General features: G+C 33.9%; 4 protein-coding genes across 6 annotated transcripts in view; 1 reads left to right on the forward strand and 3 right to left on the reverse strand.

Moving 5' to 3' along the window:
• Nup98-96 (nuclear pore complex protein Nup98-96) overlaps positions 1 to 1,671 on the reverse strand; it is a 282,640-nt gene extending 280,969 nt beyond the window's left edge. For 2 of the 3 annotated variants that reach the window (XM_089713810.1, XM_089713809.1), the window contains exon 1: positions 1,509 to 1,670. The gene's annotated coding sequence lies outside the window, so the exon portion shown is untranslated. Of the gene's footprint in view, positions 1 to 1,508 lie in introns of all 3 variants that reach the window. The other variant, XM_089713808.1, reaches the window with a different exon arrangement.
• The window catches only part of LOC149475044 (uncharacterized), a 51,509-nt gene that overhangs the window by 8,617 nt on the left and 27,513 nt on the right, over positions 1 to 15,379 (reverse strand). The window lies entirely within an intron of this gene.
• LOC149475045 (uncharacterized) lies at positions 7,395 to 9,272 on the forward strand. Its single transcript, XM_089713753.1, has 2 exons — positions 7,395 to 7,401; positions 7,720 to 9,272. Exons 1-2 carry the CDS (start codon positions 7,395 to 7,397, stop codon positions 9,270 to 9,272), a joined length of 1,560 nt encoding a protein of 519 aa, XP_089569879.1.
• On the reverse strand, positions 12,634 to 13,157 carry LOC149475046 (bombyxin A-3 homolog). The gene has a single exon (XM_089714000.1). It carries the CDS (start codon positions 13,147 to 13,149, stop codon positions 12,637 to 12,639), a length of 513 nt encoding a protein of 170 aa, XP_089570126.1. The 5' UTR covers positions 13,150 to 13,157; the 3' UTR covers positions 12,634 to 12,636.

The following is a 15,379-nucleotide window of genomic DNA, read 5'->3' on the forward strand; positions in this document are numbered from 1 at the left end:
TAAATATTTCAGGACATTTTTCACACACGGCACGATCTGATCCCATACTAAGCTTTCGCTTGTTATGGAAACCAGATGGCTGATAAACATACATATATAATTTTAAATAAATACTTATATAGATAATTAACACCCAGACACAGAGCAACATCAATGTTCATCACATAAATATTTGCCCTGGGTGGAATCAAACTCACAACGATTGAGTTGTAAATGTTTAAAGAATGTTGTGACAGTTGGAATAGGATAAATAGAATCTAGAATTCTACAATGTAGAATAAGTCTTATTGCATATAGTAAATGTTTGAAATTAGTTCAGAGTGTGAAGCAACATTGAGAAACATGTTGTGTCCTTGTTGTATTGATGCTCCACTTAGTTCCTCAAATATTTGAAACTGCTGTTTAACCCGTTGACCACCGAGCGCCCCGATCGGGGCCTGACACAATAGATTATCTATTGTGTCTGTGATTCCGGGGACTGATGGATTAATCATTAGTTACAAAAAAAATATATTTAAAACGAAAAAGGTATGGTTTTGTCAGTCTCATTTTACTATTACATCAATAATAATCAATATGGTACATAACAACCATTATTTTGAGGCTGTAAAAACATTTTCAATAAATTTGTTCTTCACTACATAGTATAAAACAAAGTCGCTTTCTCTGTTCCTATGTCCCTTTGTATGTTTAAATCTTTAAAACTATGCAACGGATTTTGATGCAGTTTTTTTAATAAATAGAGTGATTCCAGAGGAAGGTTTTAGTACATAATTTATAAGGTGTTACACAAAGTGGGCGAAGCCGCAGGTGGTAAGCTAGTTTTCAATAAATTGTACTTATTTGATAATGAAATTATTGAATTATTATACATATTTACCAAAACAATTCCTATAAAACACAACAGCATAATAATTAGATTTTTGTTTCAAAGAATTATAAATTGTTTGCAATAATTCTGAATATTTTCCTTCTTTATAGTCCTTATTACCTGATTTTTCTTCCCTTATTTAATAGCGCTAATCAATATAAGGACTCCACCAATGTCACCTTGATAATCAGAATTTTTCACCAAGGGGGTAGAATTTTTTTTGTATAAAGCGCAATTTGTCGGTATTTAAAAATTACTTGTAAAATACTGATATAAAAAAGAAAAATATAAAAGAAAGAAGTAGCTTTCTAAATAATTACAATCCAAATATATTTATAAATCCAAATACATCAAGAAATATAAAAAAATGCCCAATTTCGAAACTGACATTTGACTGCCAAATTTGTTAGTTTTGGAGATAAAATTGCTATTAGGTAAAACGTTTCCAATGCACGTATATACATGATTATAAATGTTCAATCAATTAATATTCAAATTCGCATTTCATTTATTAAATAAAATGTAAAGATTTAATTTATATTCAATGTTTTAAAAATCGGTTAACTCAAATTATAGGTTAACATGGACACTCGCGAAAATACAAGTAAACAAACAATTATTGTCATGCTTTACTTACCGGGAGGTTAAATGCGAAAATATATCTTATACAATTAACAAACTAGCACTTCAAAGTAAACAAATATAAATATTTTAGACCAACAGCAGCGATTTATGCACTCAAAAATCAAACGCAACGCAAGGAATGCGAAGAATCGGAATACGGCGGCGATAATGAACTGTGTTTTCATAGACAATTTGACAACACCATAAATATTTCTTTCCACAGATAGAAAAGAATGACACAGTGTTAACAAATTGTATCCCAAGTGGTAACTATGGCTGTTTTCCAATTACAGAGCATAATGCGACTCAGTGCCGCACAATGCCGAATTATGCTGATGCTTAATTGGAACATGAAACGCACCAGAAGTTCAGTGTTGAAAAAAAATATTCATAGAGTTAAGCGTCTTATTCACGGTCCATGCCCGACGTACGTCAACTCAAGGCAGCGGTGCTGGATCTCAGCTATACATTATTCCTCTATGGATGTATCCTACTGACGATCGTGCGCGCATCAAGCATGGCTAGGGTTGCCAACTTTTATTTGAAGATATAGAGTATATCTGATTTTAAAGGAGGTAAATAAAGAGAAAATAAATATTTTTAAAAATGTATTTTTTTGTACTTTTTGCAGTACCTAACAATATTTCATTATTTTTAAATGAATTATATGAATCCACACATTCCAAATATAAATTTATATATTTCAAGAGCTCATTTTTAATTAATTTTTAATGAAGCTCGGTTTCTCTCTTCCCGCCACTTCACATTCATGACCGAAAAGACTCTTTCAGTAAATGCTGAAGTGGCGGGAACAGAGAGTATATAGCTAATCATTTTTTTAACAAACAAATTCGTTAGGACATTTTTTTTAAATAAATTGCCATTTTTCTGCAGTGGACTTTTGCATAAAATCTGTGTTATTCATCAATTCGCCTTGGAGTTCTTTTAAAATAATAACTTCTGAATATAAACTGTCCATGTGTACTAGGTTGATCCAAAAGTAATGATAATTGGGTATTTCCTGTGTACATAAAAATATAAAATAACTGTTTCTTGCTTGCTCATGTAGGTACTCACTAGGTTATCACAAAAAAAATCATATCAATAGGCCACGTTTCCAAGTACATATTTATATTAATTTCTGTTGGCAACACTGATCTGCTGTACGTCCGCGCTATTCACTGTCCATCTGCACGACGTTCGCGGTGGTGGGGGTGCTCGCTGGATGAAAAATTGGTCGTGCACATCCAGCAAGATAATAATAATAATTATTGACGTACGTCAACACTATTCACTGTCGTTTTGCGTCGTGCATCGTGTATGACCTTGGCGGGTCGTACGTCAAGATGGACCGTGAATACGACGCTTTAGCAATAACCTCATTTTATGTGTAAATAAAGTGGTATACATAATAATTGGTTGAAAAATATTTACGGTTATTTTAAGTAATTTGGATTTTGATTATTTCATTAACATTTTTTTCAATGTTTGTACCTACTTATATTTATCACACTTACATCCATACTTATATTTATTTTTTTAACACAATTTGAATTAACTTTGATTATTTCGAAAAAACTACAATGAAACGAAAGCTTTAAATTTTTTTCCAACAATTATTAATTACTAACGATAAATCGATTGCACGCATCAATTCACGCGCATTACTTTTAAGTGTGCTCGATTGTGCGAAGCGTTGCTGTAGTTGGAACATTCAACGTTAGGTATTATGCCGCATAAGAGCGAGCGCCCACGAGCAACTTAGTTGCCCGGCAACTATTTTGTCTCTGTCGCTGTCTCCTCGCAAAGTTTTGAACGATGCACACACGAAAGCGACAGCAACGCAACTTTTTCTTTAAAATTTTCTGCATTTATCAACATGGTTTTCGAAGAGACGGTTGTGGTCTGTGCTCTTGTCCCGCATAGTTCCCATTCCCGTGGGATTTCCGGGATAAAACCTATCCTCTGTGTTAATCCAAGTTACCCTCTATATGTGTGCTAAATTTCATTGTAATCGGTTCAGTAGTTTATGCGTGAAAACTGAAAACCATACATACATACAAACCTTTCCTCTTTATAATATTAGTATAGATATGTACCTAATCGTAATTGAAAAAAGTTAAGTAAATGTGCAGTTCCAACAAAACGAAATAACATATTTTTTATGGCGTCGTTACTAGATTACGTTGCTGAATTTTGTTGAACTGTCAATGTTGCCTATTAAAATGGCTCTACTATAGACAGAAAACTACTAATAATAAAAATAACTTAATTGAAAACAATATTATTAATTTATTAAATAGGTTTGAAGTCGGTGCCAAGCACTTAGTATTAAGCCCGTGCATCGACATCAAACCTTTTTAGTAATACATCTATGTAAATAATATGTAGTAATTAATAATATCAATATCAATCTTTTTTATTTTTTACTTTTCCGTTTTTGAAGTCGGTTGTTTTTAGCGAAGTTATTTATTTATTTACTCTTTATTGTACAACATATTACAATGAAAGTACATAAAACAAAACCATTTAAAATGTACAAACGGCGGCCTTATGGCTCAAAGCCATCTCTGCCAGGCAAAGTTATTTTATTAAAGTTATTTTTATTTAATACTTTTTAGTGTATTTTTCAACACGAATCAAACGAGCTCAACCTCGATAAAGTTGAGTCAATATATTACTAAGTTCCTATGGCCACCTTCCGATTCCATCATCAAATCAGCTCTATCTCATAATAATGTTTCATCGCTATCCAATTTACATGCGTAGGTATACAAAATTTCAGCTCAATCGGTTTCCTGGAAATGAATCAAAGTTACTTGCTACATTTCAATTAAGTCATCGAGACCAGACAAAAATGCTCATAAAATAAAAACTACTGGGCTTATCCGAATAAAATTTATGGGACCAATTCCACACCATTCCGCATCAAAAAAAAAAGAATCACGTAAACCGGTTCAGAAACCTTGGAGTAATTGGTATACATACATACAAAAAATACACCGGCCGAATTGATAACCTCCTCCTTTTTTTTGAAGTCGGTTAAAACTACTGTGTACGAGAATAAATACGTTGACATAAATACGTATTATCGCTACGCCGGTTACGCGGCAACTGGCCGGCGGCCGTCGCCTGGCAACATTTTTGTCGCCGTGCGCGCACTTGCATTGAAACCAATAGATAGGGCGACAGTTGCGTCGCGGGCTTGTCTCCGAACCCGCGGACAAAAAAGTCTCCCGGGAGTTGCGTCGCTACGTACGCGCACTTTCATACTAGCCCATGGCTGGAGAGACAAAATAGTTGCGGAGACAAAATTGTTGCGGAGACAAAGTTGCTCGTGGGCGCTCGCTCTAACCGGCGTAGCGATAATACGTATTTATGTCAACGTTTTTATTCTCGTACACAGTAGTTTTAACCGACTTCAAAAAAAAGGAGGAGGTTATCAATTCGGCCGGTATATTTTTTTATGTATGCACCGATTACTCCGAGGTTTCTGAACCGGTTTACGTGATTCTTTTTTTTTTGATGCGGAATGGTGTGGGATTGGTCCCATAAAATTTATTCGGATAAGCCCAGTAAGGTTGGGTCGCCTAAGATCGGACGCATATGCCGAAAATTTTATACGTACTGTATTTTTTATTTTATTTCTCATGATTCGATGTCGTTTTTCTGTTGCGGTCAACTGTAAATTGATGACAAGAAAATGTTGTTTAACCCCTAATTTTTTGGTTTGCGTAGATGCTATCTATCTAAGCAAATTTAGAGCCTAAAAAGCAGACTTTTTTCGACTTACCATAGTGAAGAAAATAACAGTTCGGCCGAAGATCGGACTATGTAGTATCTTCACTTCTATGCGTTTAATAATAATGTTAACATTAGGAAAACATCCGGACTTACGTCCATACATTGAGCATCAATGATTGAGTCAGGAAATTCCTCAAAAAATTTGACAAAGAAGTTTTTTTTTTTATTGCGTTTTTTTAGTCCGGTCTTCCCTCCTCATCCTAATTAAGTTTCTCAAACTTTTATCCTCCGTGTTCTAGGACTAAATAATGAAAATGTACCTAAGGTCTGATAGTCATAGCGTCATTGGATAGTTAAATATATTAAAAGTTAATAATTATTGCGCATTATTGCATAAGGCGCAGTCAAGAGCTAAACTTCGGTCCGATCTTCGGCATTGGGAGGGAAGATCGGATCTTGGGTTGTGAACGTCCTAGGCGTAATCAAAGTATACAGATGGAAAGAGGATTCGCTAATTCTGCCCCAAAATAATTAATTACATTATTTCAATGAAAGTACTCTCCACAATGAGCCATCAAAATTTTGTAGGTAAGATCGGATCGACGATTTTCGCCACAAAATACACCTTTTCTGCTGAATCACCTGTGTACACGTCCCGTCTGGTCACTGGCCGGCCGCAGAGTGAAGAGAGGGGCAGAACAAAATGGCGGATCTAGTAGTGTTGGTAGCAGTAGAGAATATTGCCTAGTTTGCGAGTTATTCCATGCATCCGATCTTATGTCACATCCGATCTTAGGCGACCCAACCTTAGTTTTTATTTTGTGAGCATTTTTGTCTGATCGATGACTTAATTGAAATGTAGCAAGACTTTGATTCATTTCCAGGTAACCGATTGAACTGAAATTTTGTATACGTATGTAAATTGGATAGCGATGAAACATTATTATGACATAGAGCTGATTTGATGATGGAATCGGAAGGTTGCTTAGTAATATATTGACTCAACTTTATCGCGTTTGGGCTTGTTTGATTCGTGTTGAAAACACACACTAAAAAGTATTAAATAAAAATAACTTCGTTAAAAACAACCGACCTCAAAGACGGAAAAGTAAAAAATAAAAAAGATTTGATATTATTAATTACTACATATTATTTACCTAGATGTGTTATTTACTACAAAGGTTTGATGTCGGTGCACGGGCTTTACTAAGTGCTTAGTGCTTGGCACCGACTTCAAACCTATTTAATAAATTAATAATATTGTTTTTAATGAAGTTATTTTTATTATTAGTAGTTTTTCTGTCTATAGTAGAGCCATTTTAATAGGCAACATTGACAGTTCAACAAAATTCAGCAACGTAATCTAGTAACGACGCCATAAAAAATATGTTATTTCGTTTGTTGGAACTGCACATTTACTTAACTTTTTTCAATTACGATTACATATCTATACTAATATTATAAAAAGGTTTTTCAGTTTTCACGCATAAACTACTGAACCGATTACAATGAAATTTAGCACACATAATATAGTAACTTGGATTAACACATAGGATAGGTTTTATCTCGGAAATCCCACGGGAATGGGAACTATGCAGGACAAGAGCACAGACCACAACCGTCTCTTCGAAAACCATGTTGATAAATGAAGAAAATTTTAAAGAAAAAGTTGCGTTGCTGTCGCTTTCGTGAGCGCATCGTTCAAAACTTTGCGAGGAGACAGCGACAGAGACAAAATAGTTGCCGGGCAACTAAGTTGCTCGTGGGCGCTCGCTCTTAAGGCGCTTTTCCACCAATAATGAAGCAAGGAATGTGTTTGTTAAGAACCAATCATAACGCTTCATTTAGTTTGAAGTTTGAAGCGTTTAGCGTTTGAAGCGATACTATTATATTTACAAACACATTCCTCGCTACACATGCTCGCACATTATTACTTAGTGTAATTTGAAATAGGTAATTAAAAATTTATTAGTTCCAATAGATGGCGTACTATTAGGTTCTTTAGACTACGCGGGCGAAGCCACGGGTAACAATATAGGTAAAAGTACCGTATTTGAATAGAAATGGTATGATGCAATTTTATTTTATCACACTTTATCGATTCACATAAAATTTATATTTTATTGTTTTTGTAATATGTATATTATATGGTAAAATGTTAGGTGGGTTTTTATTTATCATATTGTGTGAGTAATTAATACTATGTCCAATAATGTCCTATAATGTACTTTAATATTTTAACTACTGCGTATGAGGGAGGATAAACTATATACCTTAGCTATGAACCTAGATAGACACGGGATTGCGGGTAGCCGAGTTTTCAAAGCATCGCCCCGGAATGGTGGAACCAGCAGCCTCGTAATCGATTTTTTTTCTATTCTTTAGAAATGTTTACATGCAGACATTGTAATATCTCTTCGTCTTGTTTATTTGTTCATCGTTCAATTCGTAAAAAATAAAGAAATATTCTTTCTTTTCAGATTTTGCTCATCCAACATTTGAAATAACCGTCAATATAGACGGCCGTATAGATCTGGGACCAAAATGGAACTACGAAATAAATATATCTACGGACAAAGTCCCCCAACAGTATAAGCTTTTTGAAACCGCAATAATACGGACAAACAAAAACACAGACAGCGAACTTGCTCCTTATTCAAATTCAAACGCCATTTTGAATAATACGAAACTCAATCTAAAGAATAATTATTTCGATTTCGATTTATCTAAAATATTTGAAAGCAATGAAAACACGACAAACGCTAACAAAGAAGATGAACCTATTACACAATCATTAAGTTCCATTAACGATAGAGACTTTAAAACAATTAAAGAAATAGCACAAATTAAAGAGAGAATTAATCAGTTAAATAAAACGAAACCAGTAACAGAAAATATTATTAGAACTAAACACAACTCCAGTCGTATAAAGAAAGAGAAGCCAAAGAAAAAAAGAGATGAAGATCAGGAAACATTCAGCGATCATGAGAACTTTAAATTTGATGATCAAACCACAAAGAAAAAGAAAACTAAAAGAAATAGACATAAGGATATAACGAGAGGTGGTTATGTAAGTAGAGCAGTATACAGGGCCCGAAAAGTAAAAGAGGATACTAAAGTTTATGATTTCACAGTACATATTTATAAACAAACATTGAAAGTATTCGATGGCATCGAAAAGAAAACTGATAATGATAAGCTCAAGCGCAAAGTTAACGCCTTAAAGCGTAGCTACAAAGAGAGATTCGGTGATTTTCTGAAACAAACATACAATCACACATTAAAAACAAAACTGGGCAAACAAAAGGTTATTCTAAACACAATTGACATGTCGAATAAACTGTTACAACGGTTGGTGAATCATTTATTACATGACATGGACCGTGAGATTTTACGTACTAATTTAGGCGCAGTTAACGTCTTTCAAAAAGAAGTGGATAAAGAAAAGGCAATAGAAAATATACACGCGTGCAAAAAGCTCGGTGTGTGTAGACAGAATGATGATTTCAGCGATTTCTTAGTTGAAATTCTTAGAATTATAATACAAACTGATGATATAAAAGTTAAACAAGCTATGGACGCTTTAGTCGAAGCATATCTTGGAGCTGATTTAGATGAGATTCTTGAACCTAATCTTCAAATTAAATTCAAAAAGGGTTTAGGAAAAACCGAAGTTTGGGATGCGTTTATGAGTCGTGCTATGTTCGTCGTTTTAAGGAATATAATAAAGAATAAAAATAAACCAATTGTAGTTATGAACCAACAGGATAATGTACTCGCTAATAAAACAATAGCGTTGTATGATATTATTAATATTGTGAATGAGAAATTGCCGAAATCTGAGAATGAAAAAGAATGGACCGGTATGAAAAAGGACTTGGTTGATTGGTCGGAAGGTAGACATAATAATATTTCGCTTATAGCAAATAGTTATGTTAATCACGTTGTAGAAAAGGCTCTAAGAAAACTGGATTATGACACTCGAGCGAAAATCAATGAGAGTATGGCTGTGTTGCTGTCCCATATAAACTAAAATAGTTGTTGATATAAGAAAATTTTGAAAAATATCGGTATTTAGTCCATTGAATAAAAAGTTCTAGAGTGCGTTAGTTAGTAACGTAAGATGTTTCTTCGGAAACATGTCAAGAGTCCCTAGGTAATAAACATACTAAAACCCCGGGCCACTAGGAGGAGACCCGGAGTGGGGGGAGGGGGGAAATGGGTCCATTTTTTCATTTTTCGCTTAAATCTCAAAAACGGTACATGTTAGAGAAAAACTTTCTAGGAAAAGTTGAAAGGCCATAAAATTATCTACAAGTTGTACCTAAATCATTTTTTCCTATATCCTACCGTTTCTGAGTTATACGCAGTAAAACATGATTTTGGCTCAAACAATTTCCACATCAATCGATCAAAAAATATTTCTTTCTTCCAAAAAACTCAAATGTGCAACTTGTGACCGGTACTGATAGATTGCTCTTAATTTGGTCTATAATTGGTAAAATAAACACATTCCTCCATGGAAGCCTTTAGGAGGAATCGATTGTCAAAATATTATATTAGGGTAGTTTGAGTTACTGAACTTGATCTTTTTATTTTTTTCTTCCATAAAACTCAAAAGTGCAACTTGTGACCGGTACAGATAGATTGCTCATAATTGGGTCTATCATTGATAAAAATACTAGATTCCACCACGGAGCGTTTACGGGGAATTGAATTTTATTAGGGTAGTCACGATACTTGAACTTTTTATTTTTTTTCTCCAAAAAAACTCAAAAGTGCAACTTGTGACCGGTACTGATAGATTGTTCTTAATTAGGTCTATGATTGGTAAAATAAACACATTCCTCCATGGAAGCCTTTAGGAGGAATCGATTGTCAAAATATTATATTAGGGTAGTTTGAGTTACTGAACTTGATCTTTTTATTTTTTTCTTCCAAAAAACTCAAAAGTGCAACTTGTGACCGGTACTGATAGATTGCTCTTAATTAGGTCTATAATTGGTAAAATAAACACATTCCTCCATGGAAGCCTTTAGGAGGAATCGATTGTCAAAATATTATATTAGGGTAGTTTGAGTTACTGAACTTGATCTTTTTATTTTTTTCTTCCAAAAAACTCAAAAGTGCAACTTGTGACCGGTACAGATAGATTGCTCATAATTAGGTCTATCATTGATAAAAATACTAGATTCCACCACGGAGGCGTTTACGGGGAATTGAATTTTATTAGGGTAGTTACGATACTTGAACTTTTTATTTTTTTTCTTCCAAAAAACTCAAAAGTGCAACTTGTGACCGGTACAGATAGATTGCTCATAATTAGGTCTATCATTGATAAAAATACCAGATTCCACCATGGAGGCGTTTACGGGGAATTGAATTTTAGTAGGGTAGTTAGTTAAAAAGTTCAAGTATCGTAACTACCCTAATAAAACTCAAATTCCCCGTAAACGCCTCCATGGTGGAATCTAGTATTTTTATCAATGATAGACCTAATTATGAGCAATCTATCTGTACCGGTCACAAGTTGCACTTTTGAGTTTTTTGGAAGAAAAAAAATAAAAAGTTCATGTATCGTAACTACCCTGATAAAATTCAATTCCCCGTAAACGCCTCCGTGGTGGAATCTGGTATTTTTAGCAATGATAGACCTAATGATGAGCAATCTATCTGTACCGGTCACAAGTTGCACTTTTGAGTTTTTTGGAAGAAAAAAATAAAAAGATCAAGTTCAGTAACTCAAACTACCCTAATATAATATTTTGACAATCGATTCCTCCTAAAGGCTTCCATGGAGGAATGTGTTTATTTTACCAATTATAGACCAAATTAAGAGCAATCTATCAGTACCGGTCACAAGTTGCACATTTGAGTTTTTTGGAAGAAAGAAATATTTTTTGATCGATTGATGTGGAAATTGTTTGAGCCAAAATCATGTTTTACTGCGTATAACTCAGAAACGGTAGGATATAGGAAAAAATGATTTAGGTACAACTTGTAGATAATTTTATGGCCTTTCAACTTTTCCTAGAAAGTTTTTCTCTAACATGTACCGTTTTTGAGATTTAAGCGAAAAATGAAAAAATTGACCCATTTCCCCCCTCCCCCCACTCCGGGGCTCCTCCTAGTGGCCCGGGGTTTTAGTATGTTTATTACCTAGGGACTCTTGACATGTTTCCGAAGAAACATCTTACGTTACTAACTCACGCACTCTAGGCCCCCCTTGGAGGGACTCATTCAATGGACTAATTTTATTTTATACCAGTATTTTATTTTATAGTGGTCCGCCCCGGCTTCGCCCGTACTACATATTTCGCAATAAAAGGTAGCCTATGTCCTTTATCAAAATACATATCTCCATACCAAATTTCATGCAAATTGGTTCAGTAGTAACAGACAGACAGACAGAGTTACTTTCGCATATATAATATTAGTATGGATTTGTTTTTTTCTGTTCCGTGTATAGAACTGTGCCTTTTTTATATTTACTTCTGTATTATTACTTATTTTGCCACAAAATAAACTATTTTTGTTTGATTCTAACTCGTCAATTTTAACAAATTTCATTGCCTTGGGATGGATCACATTTAAACTAACAATATATTATGTAAATAACTAATGAAACGAGCTAATATTGAGTACGTATCATATTATCATCTTCTGTTCCACAGCTACCATCAAGTATTTTGCACATATTAACTCAATAAATCATTTCAATTAAGTAAAATTAGGAAGAAGAAATATTTAATTATTCGACAAACAATCCATACTAATATTATAAATGCGAAAGTAACTCTGTCTGTCTGTCTGTTACTCAATCACGCCTAAACTACTGAACCAATTTGCATGAAATTTGGTATGGAGATATTTTGATACCCGAGAAAGGACATAGGCTACCTTTTATTGTGAAATATGTACCACGGGCGAAGCCGGGGCGGACCTCTAGTCTAATATAAATTAAGTATATAATATGAAGGTAATTGTAAAAATGATATTATTTAATTAATGTAAACTTACGAAAAACAGATGGCGCTATTTTAAATAATAAACTATTTAGTGTTCACATAGATGAAGCTAAAATAAAAATGTCACCTGAGAAGCCAATAAACAGCGAAGCTCACTGTACTCTATAATATTGTCTTTGAGTAGTTCCAATAATAACACGCTCTACTTGAATACCTCACATTTGGTTAATAATAACTGGATTTTTTTGGTTAATACTATTATACTAATCGAAATATACCTACAAATATATAGGGTGTAAAAATAAAAGCCACACATAAAGTTACAATATGAAATTTTATTATTACCTTAATATATTCTAAACACTGTACATAATAAGTAAAAATGATTTGATATTTTGTACAATTAACAATTTAAGAAACACGTTATTATCAACAATACGTCATTAGCTCATCTTCAGAGCAGGCCTTCAAACAGCACTCCATAACGATCTGCCGCTTGCCGCGACTGGCAGTCTGCGCCTCGTGCGGCGCCAACCATGGCCCTTTGTGACTCGCTTCCGTCTCCAGTTCTAACCAGGGCCCTACGTGCTTGTCTGCTTTGTTACTGTCTCGAGCTAGTTGCGCCAACCAGGCATTATCAGTCTTATAATTCGATTCAGTGTCCAATGCTAAACCTACTCCAGTAGTTTCCCTTAGCCAAGGTTTTGTCACATAAGGACTGGTCTGACTCCTGTCCAACAGCCAACCGTTGTCACGCTTCTCGTCATATCCACACACCATCGCCAGCGCCGACGCCAACCGCCGTCCACAGTACACGTTCGGCTCCGCTCTCACCAGCAGTACCAAAGACAACAGAACGATTTGTACCTTCATTGTATCGAGGGTGGATTGTGAATGTGAGCTTGCAACACATTTTCGCGGTTTTATACTTATTAAGATCATGAATATTCAGGAGATTCATTGATATTTTACACTTGAATGGGATTTTGTGTGGGTTCCCTGCAAGGAGTACGTTATACCTGTTACGTAGCCTATCAAAACACCTACACTGTACGCACTGTATACATAAATTTAGGTCATACATCCCCCAACTGAATAAAGCCATAATATCAAAAACATGCTAAAAATAATTTAAAATGTTACTTTTGAATAACTCTTTTTCCTACTGAGAGTAATTTATGTGACTATGAAAGAGATTTTTTTGAAGCAAGAATGATAAAAAGTACCATATTTAGAATTATTAAGGAGATCTATAATACGACCAAGCTAAATATGTATACTAATCATGGAGTTACTATACCTAACGACGATAACTTGAGTTATGTTTAAAATTATTATCAAGTGTTTTGAAGTTAATCAATGGCAACGAAATCGTAGATATGCGTCTATAAAATGCAGCAATAGTTCAAAAACAAATAATTATTTTATAGCGAATAAAGTGGTAATTACAGCAATTTCAATCCGGCTTTATTCGTCGTAGGCCATTGAAAAGTTACATTTGGGGTTGCGTTTTTTAGAGGACGCAATTTTATTTCTTTGATGTGTAAAAAAATTCGTCAAATATATATTTTTCGATATTCGATATACTGAAAATTTTCTATTATAACTTTTTATTTATAGTTCTACCACAATAAGTTACTGCGCCAAAGTTGTAGAAAATTTGATTTTCAAACAAAAAATATACCCTTCGTAACGAACCATTTCGAACCCTAATTTCATAATGGCGGCCGTGGGACAAGGTTGGCGACCCCACTAACTTGGTTTTAGCTTTACACTACACACCAAAAAAAAAAAAATTGCTTTCTCTAAAAACGCAAGGTAAGGCCTAAAAAAACGTAACATTTCAATGGACTATCGCATGTTTTTAATTAGCGAATTAGGAATTTTTATCGTCACTTAACTATGAGATACTGACATGAAAAATGAGGGATATAATTGACGATCTAAATAAATAAAATGCAAAAACATTTAAATGGTCTTTACCACTTTATTTGCTTTCGAGTATTGACCTTTTTCTCCTAGTGTGAAAATCTTGCATAAATACCACACCCACTTCCCTAAGGGAAAGAAATAAATCTTCTATATCTTGCATAGATACAACAGCCCCTTGGGAACGAACCGTGGGTTATATCGGGTTCCTATCAACTAAAACGTCATTATTTTCCGACGAGTCGCTGTGCAACTACATGCTACACGAACCTGGTGGAATCCGTGATTTCGAGCATAAGTTAGGTTAGGTTAGGTTAGGTTAGGTTAGGTTATGTGTTTCGCCAACATGATGTTGTTATGTTATGATAATCCATACTAATATTATAAATAGTAATTACTCTGTCGGTCTGTTGGTATTAGGTTTTTTCTTTTTTTTTTTTTTTTAAAAGCACCCGCCATCGCAGGGTGTTGTCTGCTTTTGAAGTAAAACTTCTTTAGGCGCGACTAGGGAGTAACTCAGATTTATTTTCTGACGGAAGTAACGCTTACTATAGTCTGCGTAGTTTCCGCCATTTAAAAATAATAATTCTGATTGGTTGTAAGTATATGTCATATACTACACGCTTCTTGACTTATACGCCAGCTAGTGGCAAATATCATAATCAATTAGGATTATTTATTTTCAAATTTTCAAACGGATCAATTGTGAATAGCAAAGTGAATGAAAAATTCAACAGTTTTAAAAACATTATTTTAAATTGCAAAATTTTTTGAAAATCTCTAAATACTTGTTTATTTATTACTTTTAAAATAAGTAAATTAAAAATAAAAAAGTGTGTGCGTGTAACCTTTACGCGCGATTGAAGTAAAACTTCTTTGGCGTTGACGACATATATCACTGAAATGATTAAATATTAACTTAAATAAATAAATATTATATTATAATTTAATTATATTTATTATTCATGTGCTTTACAAAGATAATTTAAATGTTATATTAATATTATTCATTCGAAACAGGTAATTGAATGTCATAATAATTTCTTACGTACGAAATTATAGGTTTGTAGTAACTATAATGTGAAACATAAATTTTACTCTCTAAATTTGCTACTTTTCTTGAAAATACAGCATCTATCGTTGTACCGAAACGCGTTGTTGAATGAAGTCGAGAAGTATTCATAGATAAATCAAATTTTTCTTCTAAAAAATCAATTAACAGCTGAGATTCCTGAGAGCGAAA

Source organism: Colias philodice, chromosome 31 (genome assembly GCF_061535455.1).
Source record: "Colias philodice isolate Cphi_HAF_F1 chromosome 31, ilColPhil1 Martin Lab GWU primary, whole genome shotgun sequence".
NCBI lineage: Eukaryota > Metazoa > Arthropoda > Insecta > Lepidoptera > Pieridae > Colias > Colias philodice.

What these genes read in the sequence shown, in the direction of transcription:
- LOC149475046 (XM_089714000.1), bottom strand. Translation starts at nt 13,149, where the DNA reads ATGATCTTAATAAGTATAAAACCGCGAAAATGTGTTGCAAGCTCACAT.